The 24,118-nt window shown below is 51.0% G+C and overlaps 1 protein-coding gene across 2 annotated transcripts; it reads right to left on the reverse strand.

The window, feature by feature from the left end:
- Nucleotides 1-4: 4 nt before the first annotated feature.
- Nucleotides 5-22,865, reverse strand: PABPC1L (poly(A) binding protein cytoplasmic 1 like). Of its 2 annotated transcripts, XM_029221186.1 has the most exons (15): nt 22,673-22,865; nt 20,548-20,741; nt 15,985-16,100; nt 14,150-14,289; nt 13,897-13,991; nt 10,813-10,950; nt 10,386-10,481; nt 5,719-6,126; nt 4,962-5,046; nt 4,196-4,324; nt 3,436-3,542; nt 2,511-2,604; nt 1,080-1,210; nt 549-623; nt 5-176 (listed from the first exon to the last, which is right to left on the reverse strand). In XM_029221186.1, the coding sequence occupies exons 1-14, from the start codon at nt 22,863-22,865 to the stop codon at nt 570-572; spliced, it is 1,980 nt and encodes a 659-aa protein (XP_029077019.1). In that variant the 3' UTR covers nt 5-176; nt 549-569. The 2 variants fall into 2 exon arrangements, with proteins under 2 accessions (XP_029077019.1, XP_029077020.1); XM_029221187.1 differs by lacking the exons at nt 5-176; nt 549-623; nt 1,080-1,210; ... (2 more) ...; nt 4,196-4,324; nt 4,962-5,046 and having other exon boundaries at nt 6,022-6,068.
- Between the last annotated feature and the right edge of the window lie 1,253 nt (nt 22,866-24,118).

The raw sequence follows: 24,118 nt of genomic DNA on the forward strand, positions 1-24,118 counted from the left end.
AGCACTTTTAATGCACAAAGCAACAGGTAAGAGGCTGGCTGGGTGACCAGCCTTCATTCCACAAAAAGCTCAAGTGCAGATACAGCCCAGTTGGGAAGTTACGGTTCACAGGGCCTTAGAGCCAAGAGCAGGAAACGCGGTTCTCTTGTCAGCCAAGGGAGTAAGGAGTCCATTTTCTGGAGATGAAAAAAATAAATGTTTCTAAAGCATGGCAGACACCCAGTCTTCAAGCAAGGACACAGACGAGCCCAAGCCAGGCGTTCCGGCAGGTTGCGTGGGGCCAGGCGGTGCCCGGGGGAAGGCCAGCCTGTTCTGAGCGAGGCCGCCGGGGCGGCCGGCCGGCCGGCCCACTCGGCACTGGAGTCCACGCCAATTCCCATCACACAGTCTGTCCTCCTCGCCTTTGATCGTCACAGCTTCCCCTGAACCCCTTGGTGCCTCCGAGATAAGCCAGTGACACCACAGCGTTCTCTGTGAATGTCCCTTCCCAGCTCTGTACAGCTTCTGGGCTCGGCTGCTTTGGCACCCTTCCCCTGACCACCACCCACCTGGTCCCGGCGCACGTGCACTCAGGTCTGCTCCGTGGCCTGGTGGTCCTGCAACACCGCCAGAGCCTCTTCGACCTGTGGGACACACGGGGGAGGGGTTGGTGCAGCTGCCCCAGCAGGGTCCTGGGAGAGCCCTGCCTCCCCGCCTTGGCCCACCGGACGCGAGAAGGCCCGCGCCCAGCCCCGCCGCCCCCTCTGACTGTGCTCACTGGCTCCCATGGCAGAAGCCCACGGCCACCTTCTACACTGCCAGACGGCTGGGGGAACCCTAACCCTTGGGCTGGGTCAGAACACAGCGCCCTGTCGCACAGTCTTGCCTGGGGAGCTGCAGGGAGGCCGCAGGGGCTGAAGTAGCCGGCCCTTCACTAAGGCCCTCTGCCACCGCCACATTCTGCAGGTGTTAGCTGATTTCAGCAAGAAGATACGCTTCACCTGTCTAAGCAGCAGCCTACCAGCTCGCCTAGGAGAGGCCTTGATCCTTAACCCTCCTTTGCCCCCAGGCCTCCCCGCTCCTCGCAGGCTCCAGCCCACCTTGGCGTTGAGGGACTCTGGGGACTCCAGCAGGAGCAGCAGCTCCGAGTTGTCGATCTCCAGCAGCATGCCCGTGATCTTGCCAGCCAGCTGGGTGTGGACATTGTAGATAAGGGGGTAGAGACGCTCACCTGTACGGAACAGCCTCTGAGGCTTATGCACACACCTGGCGGACAGCCCGGGCATCCCAGGGCTGGGGTGGTATTGTGGAACGCAGCAGAGGGGGCATCCGGGTTTTTGTCCCAGAACTGCTCCCTCCAGGTGTGTCACTGAACACTCTCGGGGGCCTCTTCCCCAAGTGAGCATAGCCAACCCCGCCTTGGAGGCTAGTGTGAAGAATCAAATTTGACGGTACGTGTAAAGTACACTGCATAGGCTCTGACACAAGGTTGGTTGCTGTTTTAAAGACTACTCTTGTTCATTTGGCAAGAAATCACTTGAAGGATCACATTGAAATTCTAGACGGGATGCGATAATGCTGAACTTGACTTCTTGGAGGGACAGGGGAGCCAAGCACACAAGATAAACTTACCTTCCACCACTGGGCACTTCGAGTGACGGGGCCTAGTGTTGGTGGTCAGCCCATCTGGGCAACGTGTGGAGGGTGCAGCCGGGGCTGGAGGTGCTGGGTGCCTCCAGTGGTGGGGGAGGGCTTCTCCCACAAGGGGAGTGAAGATGTTTCCAGGGCACTGCTTACAAGAGCCTTCTACCGCCATGAAGCCCACTTAGAATTTTTCTCTGGGGGTGGGTAGTAAAGTGGCAAAACCCCAAGTGAGCCGAGCAAACAATGGCATGGGGGCATTGGGGGCCTTCCGAGAAGAGTCTGGAGGTCTAGGTGAAGGAAAGAGCCTGGGAACCACAGCAAGCTCGCTCATTCATTCAGCAGGTAGCGGCCTCCTTAAGCAGGGCCCGCCACAGAGGCCGGGATGGAGATGGACTGCACGGGAGATCAGGGGCCAGGGGGAACAATGTCTGTTTCCCAGGACACGTTTATGTTCTTCCTCCCTGCCGTGGGCACTGGGAGACCGATGAAACTCGGTGACAGCCTCTTCCCATCACGAGAGGTGTGAGGTACCACAGCACTCACCTTAGAGGCCACTTCCTGGCAGAAACCCAAGACCCTACCCTTCTGCTCCCCCTCCTGGCCCCTCATCTCCCCACGTCTGGGGTCTCTCCCAGCCTGAGTCGAAGCCACACAACAGCAGAGCTGGAAGAGATCTCGGGACCATCTGGTCTGACCAGGGTCTTAAGACAAGATGAACAGGGTCCTGGGAAGTAAAGGCCCTTTGGGCAAGTCCACCCGGCAGGTGGGTCAGCACGAGGCTGGGGGCCTCGTCCCCACGTCTGACCTCCACTCAAGGCACTTCCCACCAGGTAAGCCGGCTGGTGGCGCCCCCTTCCTGCTCCAGGGTCGAGGAACCAGCCACTCACCGATCATGTGCTTCTGCTCGTGCAGCGGCGCTGCGGCCAGCATGGACGCAGTCAGGGGCTCCTGTCCGGGGACACGCACAGCAGGCTCCTGGACCTGCACGTGGTGTCGGGGACACATCCCTTAACCACATGGATGGGCAAGGCCTCAAAACGCTTACCCTCGTCGGGTGAGCACAGGCCTCCAGGAAGGCTCTAGAAGAGGGGGAGCAGGGGGCAAGGTATGGACAATCGGGCGGGACAGAATCCCTAACAAGGGCACGGTGGACTAGACGACAAAGTGACGTCCTAGTGCAGACGTGTTCCGTGGTGCTAGGAACCCTATGCGTGTTGTCAAGTGAAAGCCACACGTTACTGACCACCTGGTGCTAAAGAAAGCACTTTTTAATCGGGTAGCTTTATGGCCGCATCCCCAGCATGATTTCCGACCCTTTCGCATCTTGGTAACTTTAAAACCATTTTGCTCTCTAAAGCCTCCTCTTGTTCATTTTGCAAGAAATAGTTTTGAAGTATACCCACAGAAATTCTAGACAGGATCTGAAAATGCTGACTCGGAGAGTTTTTTAGGGGGCAGGGAGATAAATACACAGCTCTTAATTACAGAAGATATTTTCAGTTCTATTCTGCAGAGTGATCACATCCTCGCTGCTTACTAAGTAAATACTAAGGAAACCCAAGTTAATTTTGGTAATAACCCAGGCAAAGCAAATTGTGATGAACAAACAAAATGTGATCCTGGTCTTTTTTCCCCTCTGTTAGTGGGTGGTGGGTGGGGATATCTCTTCTGATGGTACATGTTCATAAAGGAAACTTTACAAGCCAAGGATAGAAAGAAAACCAAGGCCCAGACAGGGCCAGCACCTTAGACAGGGTTCTGGGCCAAGCACCCCCAGAGCCCAAACTCAGTGGGCAGCTGGGCCAGCCTTACCCGATGGGTGTTGTGTGTTGCCAAGGAACATCTGTGTGTCAGGAGAGGCCCCCTTGGTGAAGAGCATCCTGCCATACCGGGTCCTGTGGTCTGGGTACCGATGTTGGCTGTAAGAGATAAGCAGGGATGGTAAGGCCGACAGCAACCCAAAGGCATGACACCTCAAAACCAGCATTCACGTAGGATCCCCAGCACCGAGTAAAGGGTCAGCACACAGGCGTGCAAACATCTGCCAAATGAAGGAACGGATGCTTGCCTTAGAGCCCAAACCTGCTCCCCTGTTCACAGCTGCCGCAGTACTTAGGTTCAGATCTGGTGCTGCGCCCCTGCACGTATGATCACTTTCACCCGCATAACACGACGGGAATACTGCTTTCACCTGGACCTTTTTTTTTTGGCCGTGCTGCGCGGCATGTGGGATCTTAGTTCCTCGACCAGGGATCGAACTCACGCCCCTTGCAGTGGAAGCTCAGAGTCTTAACCACTGGACCGCCAGGGAAGTCCCTCGCCCAGATTTTAGACAAGAGGATACCAGGTACAGTAGGTAGCACGACCACAGAGTGAGTCAGCCCCGGAACTGGGTCGGTAGGACCCTGACCCTGGAGCCCACTGCATGGCCTCAGATGCCGGCACTGCCCTCCAAGGGGGCCAGCGGCAGGGTCACCGTGGAAGCCGGTTCTGACTCCCTACCAGCAGCAAGCCCCTGCCCACCACCGCACCCACCCTCTGTTCCATTCCTCCCAGCCCTGCCCACACTCACCCACTCCCTGGGCGTGGGGCACCAGGCGCGGCACGTGGGTGGAGATCTGCCTGGCACTGCCGATGGGGAACGAGGGGCGCCGAGACACGGCTGCTGGCTGGACAACCGAGGCCGCAGGCGGGTAGGCGGCTTGCGGCACAGAGAATATGGAGAAAGTTTAGGTGGAGGGGGACAATCAGGCGGGCACGCTGCACCCTGACAGTTCTGGGGTGAGGAAGGGGATGGGAAGGGGAACCAGAAAATTCTGCAGCAGAAAGAGGAGTGAATTCACTGGCAGACCCAGAACTCCAGGGGAGCGCGCTGGAAATCTGCAGTTACAAAGCCAACTTCTGTCTACCCGGGACCCCGAGAGGCATAGGTACCAGGACCACACAGCTTGGTCCCCCAGGGCAGCTTCAGGTCAGGGTGAACGTCACTCTTAGAGAAGGACCATTCATCAACAGTAGTGCCAAAGGAGTATTATTTTCTCAGCTTTGCAGGAATTTTCACCGTCACAAATCAGGAGAGCCTTTGGAGCTCACTGAAGGTAACAGCTGCGTGTGTGTCTTTTACGGGCTCGGCCCTGTCCTTGGTGATTTACACACATCTCACTCAGGCCCACGTTCACAAAAGGAAACCGAGGCTCAGAGAGGTGACGTGACCCACCCAAATTAACACCCTGGGAAGTGGCAGAGCCAGGCTTGACCCCCAAGCTCGTGTCCTTAACCCACCGTGTTACACGCTGCCCCACGGGACCCATGTGGAGGGCAGGGGCTGGGTCACTCACACGAGGGTCTGGGTAGCTGGGCCGTCCACCTGGGGGCAGGCTGGACAGGTGGGCCAGAGCCATAGTATGGGGCCTGGGCTGGAGGCTGTGTGGGACAGAAAGACCTAGAGTGAGGGGGGCTGGCAGCAGGGGAGGTGAGAAACTGCATTCCCTCAGGGACACCACTATGGGAATTCCACTGTCCCCTACAGGGGACTGGTCATTATAGACCCACAAAGCTGGGGTTAAGCCTCCTGCTTCCCACATCAGGAGGTCCATTAGCCCTGACCCCTTCAGGGCAAGATCTCAGGCTCAATCCTTGCCCCTGATGATCAGTACTACTAGCCCAGTGACCTGGATAAAAGGGCGACAATCCCACTGTCACTTGTGCCAGCCTGAGGAACTGCTAAGGGGGAGGAACGTTCCCATCCTCGGAGCCATTCATCTTTCTACAGACATCTTTCTACTCCCTCCAGGTCACACAAGCTCCTTCCCCAAACCAGGCCCCTTAGAACATTGGCATACAGGAGAGATGTTAGCAGGCGTCCCACAAAAATGATCATCTAAGCTGGGGGAATGCTATGTACTCTGCCAGTTTGGGAAAGTCATGGTGCCTACTGGCATATCAGGATAGAAGAAGGTACATAGTAAAGAAATCAAGGCTTCTTTGGCTTAATGCAATATTTCCCCAACGTATCTGACTGCAGACAATCTTTCAGCATAACATTCACGATTCTCTCCCGGATCGGGAAGCACTGCTTGACAGGGACAATATTACCCCTGTTAGAGACGGGGTGACAACGGCCGCCTGCCGAGTGAGTTTCCAGCAGAAGCATGTTGGGAATCTCTGTCTGCCTGTGAAGCTCTGATCTTCCTGCCCCACCTGGCTGTCAGGGAAGGGATGCGGACAGGAGGTCACCTGGGGCGTAGCGGGCAGGAAGTAGCTGGCAGGCTGCTGGAAGGAGCCCAGGAGGGGGCTGCCCAGGGCCCGCATGGTGGAGAGGCGCTGCATGTACTGGTTGGTCAGGATGGCCTTCCGCTCCTCCTTGCGCTGGGCCAGTGCCACGTACAGTGGCTTGGTCCCCACGATGCGCCCGTTCATCTCTGTCACGGCCTTCGTCGCCTCTTCTGGAGAGGAAAAACACACAAAGCCAAACCCTTTGCTGTGGCCACCCTCTGTCATCACCTAAAAGCAAGACAAGACAAGGGCTGCTGGGGGTGGAGAAGGAAGACTCCGGGGGCCACGCTCCCCACCCCCTGGGGGGCCCAGCCCAGTACTGAGGGTACCCAGGAGAAACTGCGATTAAGGGGGGGGGTCCTCTCTCACCCACACATTTACTGGGGCCCACCGTATGCCAGATGCCATCATCGGATGAATGGATAAAGAAGATGTGACACGCCTTCTTACTCGACAGGTGCAGCCACCTGAGCAGGGAGGCATGGCCACTCCCACTTTACAGGTGATGGAAGTGAGGCTCAGAGTGACTTGTCCAAGACCGGTCCACTTGCTAATGAGGGCTGCTCATCGTTTACTAGACCATTCCCCAGAATTAGGGAGAACAGCTGCATTTCAGAGTTAATTTTGATCTCTAAATTTTCCTTCTGAAAAGATTTTCCTAAGCGGTGATGGAAAGCCGGCTTAAATCGTTACTGTATCTGCCTTCGCCCGTGCGGCTAAAATGAAGTGGGATGGTAGTTTGGGACAGGTTAATATCTAGGGGCAGGGTTCTTCGGCCAGGCTACAATCTTAAACCTTTCTGTAGGGGTCACTATAATGAAAAATCTGCATTTCAACTACTCCTCGGGTTTTATTAAACTATCCATACAGTTCTTTAGTTCATTTGTGAATTATGGACAAAGTAAGATGCTCTTAAGAGTTATATTTCCTAGAGACTCCATGAAAGAGATTTGTATGGAATAGGAAAATGATTTGAATTTGTATTTTTGGTGCTTTATTGTGTTCATTTTCTTTGCGATAGAAACAAAATTCCTTACTATTATGGAGGAGAAAAAAAAAAAAAGAATGACTCACCTAGCCAGTGGGTCATACATTAGCCACAACTCAAACCTAATGTACGGTGCTGGTAGACCTCCATTGCCTCGGCAAGGCACAGAGCCAAGTTCTTTAGGAGTCTGGGGAAGAGGTTCTTAGCCTTTTTTTAAAAAAATTTTTCTATTAAAATAACCTTTCTATTGTGGAATGACTTTAGATTTATAGAAAAGTTGCAAAAATAGTACAGAGTTGCTGTATATCTTTCACCTAGCTTGACAAATGTACCATGTTAACAGTGGGACAGAACTACAATATTGACTGATGGGTAGAATTCTATTATTATCTACAATGCTATTAACTGAACTGCAGATTTCATTTGGATTTCACTGGACTTTCTAACATTTTTCTCTTCAAGGATCCCATCCATATTGCATATACGATTCTCGATCTTTTTTTAGGGTTGAGACACTGGCCTGACTCCATGAGGACTTGAGCTGAGAACATTTTAAATCTGCTCTATTAGAGCCCATGCTCTAACATCAATGATTTTCAGCTGCACTTTGCTACTCATACAGGGGCCTCGACCTGAGCGTTCACAGATCCCCTCAGGGAGGTCAATGGATAGAATTCTGGGGGTCTGTGAACTCACATGGGGGGAAAATGGCATCTTTATTTTTACATTAGCATTTCCTTCTATTTTGAATATAGGCAAAGAAAAAATACAGTAGCATTAGCTGTGCTTGTGACTTTGTCAAGAAGAATATTTTCATATCACATTAATTATTGCTGATCTCAAAATCTTTTAGGCTCATTACTACTTCACTAGATCTTATAGTTTTGGTTTTTTTTTACCTTTTTCAGCCATACCACGTGGCTTGTGGGATCCTACTTCCCTGACCAGTAATTGAACCCAGGCCCTCGGCAGTGAGAGCACGGAGTCCTAACCACTGGACTGCCAGGGAATTCCCCTAGATCTTATAGTTTGATGCCTTAATAAAGCAGAACATATTTAGCACGGAGTCCTAACCACTGGACTGCCAGGGAATTCCCCTAGATCTTATAGTTTGATGCCTTAATAAAGCAGAACATATTTTAACAAATATATTTCAATCCAATTGTTTTTTGTAATCTTATGAGTTTTCTTTTATGCATTTAAACATATCCTCAGAAGGGGTCCATAGGCTTTACGAGACAGCCAAATTTTCTTGGCACAAAAATACTGTCTTAGCAAATTAATAAGAACTTCTGTTAGGTAGTTTTAAAGAAGATAAAATTAGTACAACTAATACTTATGCAAGGACTTCCCTGGTGGTCCAGTGGTAAAGACTCCACCTTACAATGCAGGGGACACAGGTTCGAGCCCTATCAGGGAACTAAGATGCCACATGCCTCGGAGCAACTAAGCCCACATGCCACAACTACTGAGCCCACGTGCCTCAACTAGAGAGCCCGCGCCTCAACAAGAGAGCCCGCGTGCCACAACCTACAGAGTCCACACACCCTGGAGCCCACACGCCACAACTAGAGAGAGAAAAAGCCCCGCGCCGCAACTAGAAAGAAGCCTGCATGCCTCAGTGAAGATCTCCCGTGCCGCAACTAAGACCCAATGCAGCCTAGATAAATAGAAAATAAATAAAATAAATAATAAAAAATACTCATGCAGAGCTTACTATGAACTTAATCTCTACAAAGTGCTTACAACACTGTTATCTCATTTTCAATCACTAGTTTATAAAATAGGAAATATATTAAATTTTATAAGTACCTATAAACTTATGTCAAATTCCCATTTTATAACAAGACGGTCCACCCACTGTGCGTCAACTCTAAGCAATCCAGATTTTGTACAAATCCCTTCATCCAAGGGCTCCTCAAGGAGGCCAGCGAATCTCCCGAAATTATACGCAAGGTCTGTGAGCAACTAGATCACTATTTCACTACTTATCATGGGCAGGTGCTCCACTTGCAGGCCTTTTAGTTCTCAGGACACCTCTAGAAGTAGATCATGTTGCTCCCATTTTACAGATGGGTAAAAAGGGTCCAAATGGCAATGTCACTTCCTTCAGGCTCTACAGGTAGTTAATGGTAGGACTGGGATTTAGACCTACTTCTGATTAACTTTGAAATCCCAGCTTCCAACCATAATACTACACCAAGTATGCATTTGCCAGGAAAGAGGACCCAGAGCTTTTTATAAATCAGATTTATCAATTACTGATTGATAAATTTAATCAGATTTCCTGATGCTTAATTCACATGTCCCACAGCTTTCTGTCACGTTTTTGGGGAAAACGTCCTTAGCTCAGAAATTATTAGAACCTCTTCCCCAAATACCAGGCTCCCTGAAGGACATTTTAAATTGAATTCAACAGGCAAAAGAACTTCTAGACCACGTCCTAAGAGCCCAACCATCACACCACACGTGGAGGTCCTCAGCCCCGTCACCCACACTGACCTCTTTGGAAAGTCCTTCATTCCCACCCGCAGCTCCCTACCTCCTCACAGTCAAGTCAAACGCTGCTGCCACTGCCTCTTCTTACAGGAAGCCCTCCTTCCTGTTCTGCTGAGCTCCCGCAGCTCTGCCTCCTCCACTTACCCCAACCCCACCCCACCCTACAGTAGATTTGAGTTAGTGATGCATCCGACTTCCCCACTAGACTATAAGTTACTCAAGGGCAAGGACTACGTCTGACTTATTCCTGTGTGCTTCCCACAGGGCCTGGCAAAACAGCAGGTGCTCAAGTATGGAATGAACGAACACTAGGTCTTCTTAAAATTACGTGGGGAGCTTTTAAAATTAAGATGCCCAGAGCTCTACATTCAGTTTCTCTGACTCAGGTGTCTATTTAAGAGCTCTCCACGGTATTTTAATGAGAAGCCAGGGTTCAGAACCATCCAGGGAGCCCACCGCCCACCCTCATCTTATAGATGAGGCTCGGAAGACATCTGCTCAAGGTCACAGAGCCAACATCACATCTCTGGTGCTAGGAGGGCACACGGTAGCTGTTCAATACATGGGGAAGAATGAGTGAAGAATGATGCAGCCCAAGCCTCTCATTTTCCAAATGGGGAAACTGAGGCCCGGAAAGGCGTTATGTCACCAGCCAAGACCAGACAACAAAAGTCAATGGAAATTCTGAGACCCAAATTTCTGTAATCTGGCATACAGTAGGCACTCAATAAATGCTTGTTGAATGAACCTCGGTTACAGTGAGCCCCAGCAAGTCCAGCTGTGTGACTGGGACTCTATTTCTACCCTCTTCCCCTCCAGCCCAGACAAGGCTGCAGATGGACGACAAACTCCAATGGGGTCAGACCCAGCTCCCAAACTCCAGAAGGAGCAGCGCAGCACCAAATCCCTGGAAGCCCCGGGGCGGGGATGGGGGTGTGCATGGGCAGTGAGGATGGGAGGGGAAGGCTACCGATCCCCTGTGGGTGCCCCCGGCCCTCACCTTGGCACTGGTGATCACTCCATAGGGAGAGAACTCTTTCCTCAGTTTCTCATCATCGATGGAGTCATCCAAGTTCTTCACATACAGGTTCACACCCTAGAAGGAAAGGATATCTGCTAGATGTGCCCCTTCCCCTCCAAGCCCCAGAATGACTTGGGGTGGGGGGGAGGGGATTACATGGGCCAAGGGGGCACTGGAAGCCCCGCCCACCAAGCCTCCAGTTCTCAGTCTCATGCAGCACCCCTGCACCTCACCCATCACTCAGCGAGTCCATCACCTGGAAGGTGCAGCCCCTCCCCACTCCCCGCATCTCTAAAGCCAAGTTCCCAGAAGCGGGATTGCTGGAGGAGGGAGTCGCATTCAGGGTTGCCCACACACAGACACTTTCACATCGAAGCAGCTGCCCCACAGGAAGCCTGTCCCTCACCTGGTAACGGGTCAGCCGGTCCTGCTTCATCTGCTCGAACCTGCGCTTCAGCTCATTCTGCCGCTCCACCCGCTTCTGGGCCCGGCCTACATAGAGCAGCCGTCCACTCACCTCCCTCCCGTTCATGTCCATCACAGCCTGTGCAGAGAAGAGGCAGCCAGAGGGCTTGGTAACCACCCCCATGAGGCCTTGGCCTTAGCCCTGTCCTCCAGTCCCCTCTTCTGGGCCCAGACGGGGCCACCTGCAAGCCAGGCTGGCCTTGTTGGCTGAGAATAATTAGTACCAGAATCCAGGCCATTTAAAGTGAATCCATTTTTTAAAAACATGGGACAGAATTCCAGAGTAAACTATAGAATTTTAAAAAATTGATTTGGGCTCTACTTGAAAAAGTGAAATTGAAATTTGCAAAGTTTCCCATGATTTAACATTTAGGTTCTAACTGTACCTACACGCTGACGATTAGAGCAAAGCGACAAGCATAATTCTTTCCAAAGGGCGTGATGGCGTAATCAACATCCTTCATGTTGGGTTTCACAGCACAGAGAGCCGTTTTTGCTATGAGGACTTTAGAAACATTTGCTTCTTAACCCTTGATTTTTCTTTTCTTCAGTTAACTGGCCTAAGCCCGCCACACCCCAAACCGTCAGTGGCTTTGATTGCATGAATTCCTACATCTTCTGCAAGACGTGCAATGTCTTAATCCATAAGGACCTACTGTATAGCACATAGAACTTGACTCAACACACTGTAATCACCGAAAAAGAATGTATAAGACTGGTAAGAATCTGAAAAAGAATATGTAGATATAGATGTCTCTGTGTAAGTGAATCAAGTTGCTATACACCAGAAAGAAACATAACATTGTAAATCAGCTATACTCCACTATAAAAATAAAGATAAATTATAAAAAAAAAAAAGGGAGGGAGAGAGAAATTGTTACTAAATTTGTTCAGGGGCGGTGACCCAACCTGGTGTCACATAAAAAAAAAAAAAAAACAGACGTGCAATGTCTCTCTGCAATCCACTAATAATGAACTGAATCGGCATTGACTTATCTGCAAAAATCAGACCCATGTAAGTACTGACTCAAAGGTTTGGATTAGACATTTGTGTTAGGGAGGAGAAATATTTGAAAGGGAACTGACTTTTTAAGTGGTCAGTTCATTAGTAAATATTTTCACATAATGACTTGCTTCCCTACCTAGACATGCAAACATATGTAAATATATGTAAAAACACTCTGGGGGCCCAAGAACTGCCTGATCCATAGCAGTCTTAAAGGTCATTAGCAGGGAACTTCCCTGGTGGTCCAGTGGTAAAGAATCCCCCTTACAATGCAGGGAACGTGGGCTAGATCCCTGGTCAGGGAATTAAGACACCACATGCCAGTGGAGCAACTAAGCCCGTGCGCCACAACTACTGAGCCGGCACGCCTCAACTAGAGCCCGCGTGCCACAAACTACAGAGCCCACACACTCTAGACCCCGTGCGCCACAACAAAGGGCCTACGTGCTGCAACGAAAGATCCCGCATGCCTCAACGAAGATCCTGTGCGCCACAACTAAGACCCGATGCAGCATAAAATAAATAAATAAATAAAAAATAAATCTTAAAAAAAAACCCCAAAAACAGGTCATTACCAAAGTCTCCAAGACCTTGGAGTCTATGGTTTCCCCTGCCAGCTTCACTGCTCTACTCCAACTTGTCATTTTATAGTTGGGGAAACCAAAGTCTACAGAGAGGGTGGGACATGTCCAAGGAGACACAAGAAGTTACCTTTCAAAGGAGCCCTTTACTTAAGAACAAAACTTCAGGGCCAGAAAGAGTTGGTTCTAATCCCAGTGCTCTCTCCTCCTAGCTACAACCTGGTGGAACCTGATAACCACAGTAGAGCCCACACTGGTGGGAGGAGACAGGACAGTGTCTGCAAAATCAGGTAGCACCTTGCCTGTGGTAAGTGCTCAGTGAGAAGTGGCTGCTATCAAGGTGGCCCCAGGATCCAGGTCTCCATCCAGAATCCACTATGAGCTGAGCTCTCCCATGACCAGTGATCTTAATGGGGCAGGAGCTACGGAAAGAGCTTCATGGTGGGAGGCAAAATCGGACATTATCCCTGCTTTGTTACTCACGCTGTGACCTAGTACCATTCGCTTGCTCAGTAGATATGTATCTGGTACCTACCAGCAGTGAAATGCTAGAGATTTAATGGTGACATGAGACCCAGCCCCTGCCCTCAGTTCTATCCATGGAGATCTGAGCTAATGATGGAGACAGACAGGAGGGGCACCTTGTCAGAAGCACTGAGGACAGGAAGAGGTGGCTTCCTAAAGGAGGGAAAAGTATAAGCTGAGACCCATCAATAATCTACAGCTACGCTGTCCAACAGGGCAACCACTTGTTGCACGCAGCTACTGAATACTGGAAAAATCGCTAATCTGAACTGACATGGACTAGAGGTACCAGATTTCAAAGACGTAGTACAAAAAAGGGACTGTAAAATCTCAATTTTTATCAATGTAAATATTACATCACCATCAATTATATCAATATCATATCACATTGAAGCGATAATTTGAATAAGTTAAATAAAATATATTATTAAAGTTGCAGGGTTTTTTTAACCCTTTTTAATGTGGCTACTGGACAATTTTGAACTGCACATGCGGCTCATGTTATATTTCTATTGGACAGCATTGGTCTAAAGAGTAGGGGAGGGGAAGTGTTTTGAGAAAACAATATTTTCAAAGTCTTGGAAGCAAGAAATAACATGGCACTTCCCCTCCCTGGCCTCAATCTCACGATCAATTCAAGAAGAGGGTAATGGCTGTCTCAAAGGCCCCTAGTAGCTCCCATGCTGCAAGATTCTATGAAAAGCCAGCCAGCCTCAGGGTATGGAAGCAACCGGAGGAGGCTGAAGGCATCTGCCTTCACCCCAGGCAGGAAGGGCCCTGGCTTGTGTGGACCCATGCTGGGGAGGGACTATTTCCTCCACAGGCAGCTGGAGCCCTCTGCTCCTGACCTCCCTTCTTCCTAGTCCTGGCTCCGCACCTCCTCCAAGAGACAGGGCCATGGGGAGGTTCCTACCTTCTGGGCTTCCTCATGTGTCTCAAAGTTGACAAAGCCAAAGCCGCGGGAGTGGCCGCCATCATCCCTCATCACCTTGACACTCAGTGTCTTCCCTAGGAAGGGCAACCTGTCTCAAAGGGGAGTCGGGCAGCCCTGAGACGGCCCCTCCCTTCTCCCAAGTCTTCAGGAAGCCCCAGGGGCCACCCCCGTCCCAGCCCAAGCTGGGAGTAGAAGAGAAGTGATCCCCAACTCCCTTGGGGAACACGCCCACCAAACTGGGAGAAGAGGTCCTGCAGGCACTGCTCATCCACGTCCACGTGGAGGTTCTTCACGTAGATATTGGTGAACTCCATGGCCCGAGCTCCCAGCTCTGCATCCCGCTCCCGTCGGGGCTTGAAGTGGCCAACGAAGCTGTGGACACGCCAACAGGGTAGGCAGCTGCCTATGGCTGCCGTCGGCCACCCCCATCCCTGCCCCGGCCCACCCAGTAAGCCTGGGTCACTTGAGTCAATTGCCGCTGGCCTCCAGGATCTCTGTACCCCTCATCAAGGGACTGGGCGGGGCAATGCTCCTTAGATGGCATACATCCAAGGACTGACCACTTCCAACAGCCAAGCTTCTATGTTCCAGCGTAAGGTTAAGATGACTTCATTCTTGGGGCAAATGCACAGGATCTCCTACTGCACATGAGGCAGCTGAGTGCTCAGGAGATAAGAGCACAAATCTGGGAGTCACACAGACAAGGGCTTGAATCCTCGCTCTGCAGTTACCAAGCTGTGCGACCCTGGGCAAGTTACTTAACCTCTCTGAGCCTCAGTGTTCATTCCTGTAAAACTGGGGATCAAACTCACATCACAGGGATTTGCTTATTCATTTAACACGTATTGGGTGCACTGGGGAAGTGGCTGTGAGAGAACCAGATGTGGTTTATGCCAGTATTGCTGGGGTGGGGGAGGGGGGCACTGAAATCATTTAAATACATTATGAATTTTAAAAACTGTAATTTCCAAGTCCACATAAACACATCTAGGAAAGTATCCTAGATTAAGAAAAACAAAGCAAGCATAAGAAAATTTGATGGTACCTATAAGACAGCGGTCCCCAACTTTTTTGGCACCAGGGACCGGTTTCGTGGAAGACAATTTTTCCACGGACGGGGGTGGGGATGATTTGGACGGTAATGCGAGCAATGGGGGGATGGTTCAGGCGGTAATGCTATCGATGGGGAGCAGCAGATGAAGCTTCCCTCACTCACCCACCACTCACCTCCGGCTGTGCAGCCCGGTTCCTAACAAGCGGCAGACCACTACCGGTCTGCGGCCCGAGGGTTGGGGACCCCTGATATAAGACATTTAGCACAAACGAGATATAGATGACACCAAAAATGGAAGGAAGCTGAGTGACAAAGGAAAACAGGCAAACTGAAAGCTGACAAAGATAGAAACACACTTCTGGAGAACTGGGAAAAGCCCGCCAAAGTTCTGGTTCACTGACAGGAGGCTACCCTGAGAAACTCTGGACAAAATGGCTCTGGGTGCATCTCCCACCCCAAAGCTTCCTCCACTGCTCAGTCTCGGGCATGGGGCTGGGCCATCTGATGGGCAGAACCAGAACTGGGGGAGGCAACGGCCAGAGCAGATTCTCTCCAGCATCTGCACCTCAACTTTCCCATCTGTGAAGCGGGGATGATGCCAAACTTAAAGGCATGAAAATGGCAGGCTAAGCATATGCCAACCTTCCTTCCTGTCCCCAGATCTCAGGAAACAAAAGGTTTAATAAAATTCACCGCCATGCTGAGAAGGCTGGAAAACAGACAAAAATCACTCTGTCCACTGATGATTTGGCCATTAGCTGTTCCTGCTAGAATTTCTAAAGCATCGCCCCATTTGCTACTCAGAACTCCTCTAACGCATACCAGCAGCCCCATGTTTTACTTGAGGAAAGGGAGTCCCTGGGAGATTGAGCAACACGTCCGAGGTCATACTGCCAGGAAGAATAGCTCAGTGCCAGGCGCCCATTAGACGGTGGCAGTACTATGGGTCCTAAGGTGGTGGTACCATGATTCTGCTCCTTTAGCCCTGGCGCCACCCACATCCCACCACTCACACTTTGCGGTCATTCAGCAGCATCCCGTTCATGGTGCTGATGGCGTTCTGTGCAGCCTCGTGGGTCTCAAAATGCACAAAGCCAAAGCCTCGGGAGCCACGATCATCACACACTACCTGGGCCACAGGGAAACAGGACATGAAAAGCATCCAACTGAGAAAAAGGATGGCAACGGCAATAATGACTAATATCTGAGTGCTCGCTCTGTGCCTGTGAAGACAATCCTATCTCGCACAACAGCCCTATTTTAGAGATGGGAAACGAAAGCTCAAAGAGGTCAATCTACTTGCTTAAGATCACACAGTAAGGAGGGATAGAGTCCTCAAACTGAATGCAGATCTCATCTATACCACAGACCAGCTTTTAATGACCTTCCTAAAGCGATGGATAAAAGGATTAGATTCCAGCCACCTTCCCCCCTTTCTGCATCTTTGTATCTAACTGCAAGTTAGAAACAACCCGAGATCCATCAAGAGGAGACTGGTTAAGTAAATTACAGCATATTCATCTTGGTCTGCTGTATGTGCATAGTTGAAGAGAATGTGGTAGATTTCACGGCTGGCAGGGTTACCTGTAAGGTATACTGTTAAGTGGGGGGAAAAAATCAAGCCCATTTGGGTTAAAGTGGGCATCTATGCTTTTGAGAAACCTTTTGGCATTTTTTGGTAACATTCAATTGTGTTTCCGCTAACACAAGAAATACATATTTAGGGGAAACTTTTGGAAAGTGAGAGCGAGAGAGACAAAGAAATAGAGAAAGATTGAGAAATTGAGGAAGAGAGGGGAAAGAAAGAAGGAAGGAAGGAAAGCAGGAAGAGAGAAAGTGTGGGATGGTTATTTTTTTTTAATTTATATACCATTTTTAAAAGGTTACTTTCCATTTACAGTGATTACAAAATATTGGCTCGATTCCCTGTGTTGTACAATACATCCTGGAGCCTATCTTTTTTTTTTTTTTTTTTTTTGCGGTACTCGGGCCTCTCACTGTTGTGGCCTCTCCCATTGCGGAGCACAGGCTCCGGACACGCAGGCTCAGCGGCCATGGCTCACGGGCCCAGCCGCTCCGTGGCATGTGGGATCCTCGCGGACCGGGGCACGAACCCGTGTCCCCTGCATCAGGAGGCGGACTCTCAACCACTGCGCCACCAGGGAAGCCCTGGAGCCTATCTTAAACCCAATAGTATGTACCTCCCACTCCCCGTCCCCTATTTTGCCCCTCGTCCCCCTCCCCACTGGTAACCACTAGTTTGTTCTCTGTATCTGTCCTCTGTATTTGTGAGTCTGCTTTTTTTTATTATATTCACTCGTCTGCTGTAATTTTTAGATTCCACATATAAGTGATATCATATAGTGTTTGTCTTTCTCTGTCTGACTTATTTCACTTAGCATAATGCCCTCCAAGTCCATCCACATGCTGCAAATGGCAAAATCTCATTCTTTTTTATGGCTGAGTAGTATTCCACTGTGTATATAAAACCACATCATCTTCATCCATTCATCCATTGATGGACACTTAGGTTGCTTCCATATTTTGGCAGGGAAATTTTTAAAACACACACACACAAAACTGTTAATAATTATTTCCGGGAACTAGAGTTGAAAGCGACGAAAGCTTTTTTACTTTATTCCTTTCCAGGTTGTTTAAACTTTACCAATTAATCTATTATTTCAACAGCAAACTTGTTTCAAATTTTGAAAAGACCCACAAACATACTACCCCCATTCTGTAGGGCTCCCGACTCAAGTTAGGACAGACCTCACGAATGGGAAAGATCTTCAGTTCACAGAGTTCCTGTCCCTCTGGCTGAACTTGCACTAAGACCCCTAATGACCATCTCATGGGGTCCACGGCTCCACTCTTCCCTGCAGCCACCGCCCCGGCTCAACTAAGTGACATTTTCTGCCTCGACCACCACCCCAGCCTCCCAACCCAGCTTCTGGGCTGACCACTGGGACGCTTTTTCCAAAATGTAACTGTGATCATGTCCCTCTGGGAAATAATCTCCAGTAGCTCCTATAATCCACAGAACTATACCAACTTGGCATTTGAGGCTCTCCAATTGGCCCTTCACAAGTCCTGCTTCCAAGTCCACACCCAACACGCACCCCTCCAACCCCAAGCAGGGTCCCTCTGCTTTCAACTCAAGCCCAGGTCTGTCACTCAGATTTAATCACATTGACTGGGTTCCACTCTGCGCCAAGCACCCGCTAAGGGCATCACATACTGTTATATTTGTCATCAGAACCCTTCCAGGCAGTTCTTAACCTCTGAGCCCCAGCTGCCCAACTGGGGAAAATGGGAATAAATGACTTGTCCGAGGTCAGCCAGCAGAAGTAACTATTTGATTCCTGTAGACGCTTAATGAGATGCTCGCTACTCTTTCAAGGGCTATCTATATTGTGACGATTATGTGAGTTAATATACATTCACAGCCACCCTAAGAGGTAGGTTCTACCACTGCCCCCTTTTATAGAGGAAACTGAGGTATGGAGAGGTTAAACAACCAGCCCAAGGCCACACTGCCAGGAAGTGGAAGAGGCAGGATTTGAACCCAGGACACTTGGCCCCAAAGTCCAAGGTCTGGCTGACTATGTCATGCTGGCTCTCTGCTCGGTAGGCTGGGCTGAACTTTGAACTTGAGTGGCGTGACCCCAAGCCTAGTGGAGTTCCACAGTGCCTCAGAAAACTTTCCTCAGCCCCAGGGCACTCTCCTTTCTGGGTCTTTGACTCCCCGGATCCCCATGCATTCCCCTCAGAGCCCAATGTCCAGCTGTTCCTAAAAGTCTCACCATCTCCAACCAGCCTGAGAGCACTTGGTAGCACGCAAGGAATAGTTCCAACACAGAGGGTGCCATCACTCCCAACCTCTCCCCCTACCCCTGCCATCTCCCCAGAAGGGTGGACACGCCAGAGGCTATAGGGTAACTGACCAGCCATCCTCATAAAACCTAAAAGCAAACACCAGGGGCACGGACCACACTGAATGCCTTGTATCTAACCAGGCCCATAACAGGGCTTCATTAGGCCTGCAAAGACTTGCCCAAGTCTCACAGAACTTTCTGTCCAATCCTCCGTGGAAGCCTCAAGGCCTGGATAACGGGGACAGACATACTCTTCCCTGTTAAGTTAGCTTCAGCTAAGCCAGCAAACCCATTGGTTCAGATCCTGCCTTGGCCACTGACCTCCCACCCCTATAATATATAACTGTGAACAAGTAACCCCAACTCTGAGCCTCTCTGCCCTCCAGGGTAACTCCGGGGTCCTCCTATTTGCATCTCAAGAGGCCATTTTGGGAAATTCAGTGAGGATGCGTATGCAGAAAATCTAGCACATAGAAAGTTCTGGATAAATCTGCTGTTACCGCTGTAAGAACCTAGCACACAGTTAAGACTCTCTCTCTTTTCCATTGATCCTCAAAGACAGGAAACAGCCCTTTCTGTCTATCATGGCATGCCCTTCGCAGCTACTGCACCTCCTCTAGTCTGTTTGCCCCTCTGAGTCACAGGGATATCCCCTCACTCACAGGGAGGTGGTGAGGCCTCACTTGAGAACTGCAGGACTGTGCCTGGCACATAGTAGGAGTCAAGGAAGAGTTCTAACACAGAGGGTGCCATCACTCCCCATCCCCCCTGCTGCCTCCCCAGAAGGCTGGACATGCCAAAGGCTGCAGGGTAACTGACCAGCCCCCCTTATAAAATCTAGCGGGCAAAACACCCAGGGTTAAGCCCTGTCAGGACAGACTGATATGCTGCATGGCCCCTGACCCTCAACTACAAAGTCAGAGAAATGATCACAGCCCTTCCCAAATGATAATACAGCCATTAGCTCAACAAATATTTATTGAGCACCTACTATGTTTTCACATCTCAGGTACTTGGATACAGTGGTGAATAAGAACAAGATCCCTACTCCTAGGAAACTTCCGTTCTATTATAAGAGAAATGTTACAGACAAGGTCTGGTCCATTGCCATCATGGCCTTCCTGTACCTACTTGCTTTGTCCTATAATTTCTACTGCCCTCTCATTCTGAATTTGGGCTGTTCTCATGACTTACTTTGGCCAGTAGAACGCAACAAAATGACAGTGCGCTAGTTCTGAACCTAGGTCTCAAAAGGCCAGGCGAGCTTCCACTCTGTCTCCTGGGACCCTGCTACTGCCATGAGAATAGCCTGGGCTAGCCTGCTGGAGGATGAAAGCCCACAGGGAGGAAAGCCGAGACGGTCCAGCTGACAACCACCCACTCCCTAGAAGCAGAGCCATCCAGCTCTCAGTGGGCAAACAAAGGAACCCAGCCAAGAGCAGAAGAACTGCTCGGCCGAGCTCAGTCCCAACCGCCAACGGCTGAATTACGAGCGGAATAAATCACAGCTGTTGACAGCCACGAAGTTAGGAGGTGGTTACACAGCAAGAGCCAGTTTAGGTGACCGCTAAAACTGAGAGCAACTACCATTCAGGTGCTTGCTGAACCTGGATCTTTACCGATGAGGTGCTGCTTGGTATCCCTCTACCACCACACAGGTGTCTAACACAGAACCGCCCCCCCCCCAAGAGGCACACCCACCTTGCAAGAGAGGATGTTCCCAAAGGTGGAGAAGGTGTCATACAAGGCCTTGTTGTCAATGGAGTCTTCCAGGTTCTTGATGAAGATGTTGCCGACACCTGACTTGCGAAGTCCTGGGTCTCGTTGGGACCACATGATGCGGATGGGCTGGCCTTTGATCACCTCAAAGTTCATTGTGTCCAGTGCCCGCTCCGCTGGACAAGAGGAGAGAAAGGAGCTAGTGAAGGGGATTTTCTTTCCCTGAGCCCCAAGGAGTGTAGTTGGGAACTGAGCCAAAAAAGAAAAAAAGAAAAGAGCCACTGTCTGGGTCTCACTTGGGATAAGAGCTTGAAGGCTCAGGAGGGATAAACAGAAAGAATTCATGTGTGTGGTGCTCCTCCCACCTTCCAGGTAGGATCTCCTTCAACTCTTCACCATAATGACGTGAGCAGGAATTCCTATCCCCATTTTACAGAAGGGCAAACTGAGGCTCAGAAAGGGGAAAGATCAGGAGGGTCCCTATGACAAGGGTGGCAGCAGTTTGAGGAAACTGAAGCCCAGAGGTGCTGAGCAGCAGAGTTGAGATTTGATCCCAAGGAAGTATGGCTTTCGGGGAAGTGAACATCACCTCCCTGAGCTCACTTCTATACCTGTAAAGAGGGGATGATGATAATATTACCCACCTTTCTAAATCTAACAAAGGGAGAGAATACCACCTGCCTCCAGGTTGTCAGACAGACTGAAAATTAAATAAGGTGTGCAAGGCGCCTTGTACTTTGTGCCTGGCACAAAATAGGTGTCTGGTAAACAGTAGTATGTCTAAAAACAACAGCCTATGCCCATCCTTCTGCAAGGTGGTATGCTGTCCCCTGCTTCAGGGACACCTCTGGTTTCAGAGGGTTTGGAGGGGAACTGTGGAATACTCAGGGGGCAAGTTTCAAGAAGTCTGGGTTTTCCATCTAGTCCTGCCATAAACACCCAGGAGTAAAATCCTTCTGCTGTCTGGAGCTCAGTTTCTCCATCTATGAAGTCTGGCAAAAAGGTCAGGTTGCACAGGGCTTGGAGGAAGATGGCAAGAGGCAGTGGGTGGGTAAAGCAGAGCAGAGGGGAAGGCTCCCAGGAATCCAGCTCTGCCACCTGCTGGGAAACCGGCAGAACCATCACAGCAAACTCCCAGATCAGGGAACCTCCCCATCCTCCCAGGAGACTCAGAGTATAGGCACCCCCTTTTGGACTTGGCTGGGGCAGGTTTCTTTTGGTTATATTTCTGGAGTCTTACACCTGAACGCTATAGTTATTATGATTTTTCTTGGGTTAGCACTTACCGAGGGCTTACGATGTACCACGTGATACTGGAGCTACTTCATAGACAAAGCCCTCCATTCCTTCCATGCTACTGGGTAATAAGGCTTAGCCCCACTTTACAGATGGAGATGCCAAGCCTGAAATCTTGCTCAAGCTCGCATCCTAGTGGCAGAGCTCCAACAAAACCCTGCGCTCTAATCTCTCTCCTCTCCACTCAACATCTAGCTGACAAGCTCTGATCAATCCTATCAGCTCCGAGAAACGGGTCGTGGAGCCTGGAGCGCAGGCAGCTTTTCTCGGTTCCCGAAGGTGGAGGCGCCTGGTGCAGACCTCGGCTCCGGCTGCCGGGAAAGGCCACAGCCCGAGGCTGAGCTCTCGCGGCTGCCCCGCTCATCACCCGTGTGTTCTCGGGCATCTTCCTCACCGGGTGCTTTCAATTGCTCATCCTCCGATCACGCTATAAAGCAAGGTACCTCCCCCATTTCGCAGACAGGCAACTGAAGCTCGGAATGATTCATTTGCTCAAAGCCGCACAGCTGCCGGCTTTCTAATCCCAGGTCTGGCTGACCCCAAAGCCCTTGGCTGTTTTCACTGTCTTAACAGCTCTTCCGGAAAACGGAGCACCAGTAAAACACAGTAGGAGCACACTAACTGCTAGTTCCTGTCTCCGGGGCCTTTCGGAGCCCCTTCCTAGGCCTTGTATCTCTGGACCTCAGTTTCCCTTGCTGCAAAATGGAAGATTTTGCAGGATTAGCCAGAGATGAAAGCGCGCGCGGGTGGCTGGGATGCTGTCTGCCTGTCTGTAGGTGGGTCGGTCCGCCCCCCTCCCCCAGGGGCTCACCGTCGGCCGGCTGCTGGAAGTTGATGTAGGCGTAGCCCAGCGAGCGGCGGGTGGCCACGTCGCGGCACACGCGGATGGACAGGATGGGGCCAGCGGGCGAGAACTTCTCGTAGAGCATGGCCTCAGTCACGTCGGGGTGCAGGTCGCCCGCGTAGAGCGAGGCGAGCGGGTAACCCGGGCCGCTGGAGTTCATGGTGGGCGCGCGGCCCCGCGCTCGGCGCCCACGTGCGCTCACCCCGGCAGCGGGGGCGCGCGGGGCGGCCGGGTTCTTCCCACCCCCTTCTGCCCCTGGCCTTTACCTCCCCCGCCGCCCCGCGCGCCAATCGCGGGCGCGCTCGGACCCCGCCCCGCACCTGGGACCCCTCAGCCTTCTAGAAGCCCCAGGTGGGGGGCATCTCTGCCCCCGCGACGGGAGGCGGGGAGAGCCCTCACCTGGCCCCGGGTAGGGCTGCGGGTACGTGGGGGGAGCTCCGAGCCGGCGCCACCGGCGCAGAGAGGGCGGGGCTACCACGGTAGGAGACCTGGGTTCTAATCCCCATTAGTCATTGATCTCCTGCGCCCGTTTCCCTTCTCCGTGAAGTTAGGAGGGTTCCCTTTACACAAGGATCAAAGGCGAGCGTGTGCTCTCTGCACGTTTCACACACAAACGGGAGAACTGCGAGCAGGACGCCCTGTTTCAAAGCTTGCATACCTACCCTCCTGAGAGGAGGCTTTCTCTCAAGACAGTCCGGATCTAGTCCCAGCCTTCTCGAACCGGCTTGGTGGTTTGGGGCCGAAGGCTCCGTGTGAGAACTGTAGACCACGAAGGCCTTTCTTGACCCTGGTTCTTCTACTGCCAAGACCTTTTTGTGGAACGTATCCTGAGCACCTTTCTCAACGAATCCACTCCACCTGCGCTCCACCACGAAGGCTCACCAAGTTCTTTGGGGCCCAGCCTCTATGGAAACAGTAGGGGCCTAACAGAACAAGGTCACGGCAGTGGCCCCAAACCAAGCACCAAGACCCCTCCCTCAGTCTTAGTTTGTAGCCCCAATCTGTGGTGTAGGGTCATTTTTGAAAGAAACTGGTCCAGTCCACTGTGGACGGATACTTCACTGGGCCCCTCCTAGTTCCTGCTTCAATAGAACAGGTAGCTTCCCACTGACCACTGGTTGGGCACGACAGGTGGAACAGCTTGGGAGCCAGGAGCAGAAGTGGGTCTGGCTGCCCCGCCTATACTAGCAAGAAAGTTAACAACCAATTCTAATCTGGGGCTTAAATACCTCCCTGTCATGACCCCCTACCCGATCCTTGTGGGAATGTGGACGTTTTTATTTGTATTTATTTATTTATTTTTTGGCTGCACCCTGTGGCTTGCAGGATCTTAGTTCCCTGACCAGGGATCGAACCTGGGCCCTGTGAGTGAAAGCGCAAAGTCCTAACCACTGGAGCACCAGGGAATTCCCA

The sequence above is a fragment of the Monodon monoceros genome, unplaced genomic scaffold (genome assembly GCF_005190385.1).
Source record: "Monodon monoceros isolate NGI ecotype Baffin Bay Population unplaced genomic scaffold, NGI_Narwhal_1 Super_Scaffold_13, whole genome shotgun sequence".
NCBI lineage: Eukaryota > Metazoa > Chordata > Mammalia > Artiodactyla > Monodontidae > Monodon > Monodon monoceros.

Bases quoted from the DNA above. Each gene is read 5' to 3' on its own strand.
- PABPC1L (XM_029221186.1), bottom strand. From the start codon at position 22,865: ATGAACTCCAGCGGCCCGGGTTACCCGCTCGCCTCGCTCTACGCGGGC. The intron at 6,127-10,385 runs GTGAGGGCCGGG...TCTTGCTTTTAG, and splicing joins GAGTGATCACCAGTGCCAAG to GTGATGACAGAGGGTGGCCA. The intron at 624-1,079 runs GTGGGCTGGAGC...TGTGTCCCACAG, and splicing joins CAGAGTCCCTCAACGCCAAG to GTCGAAGAGGCTCTGGCGGT.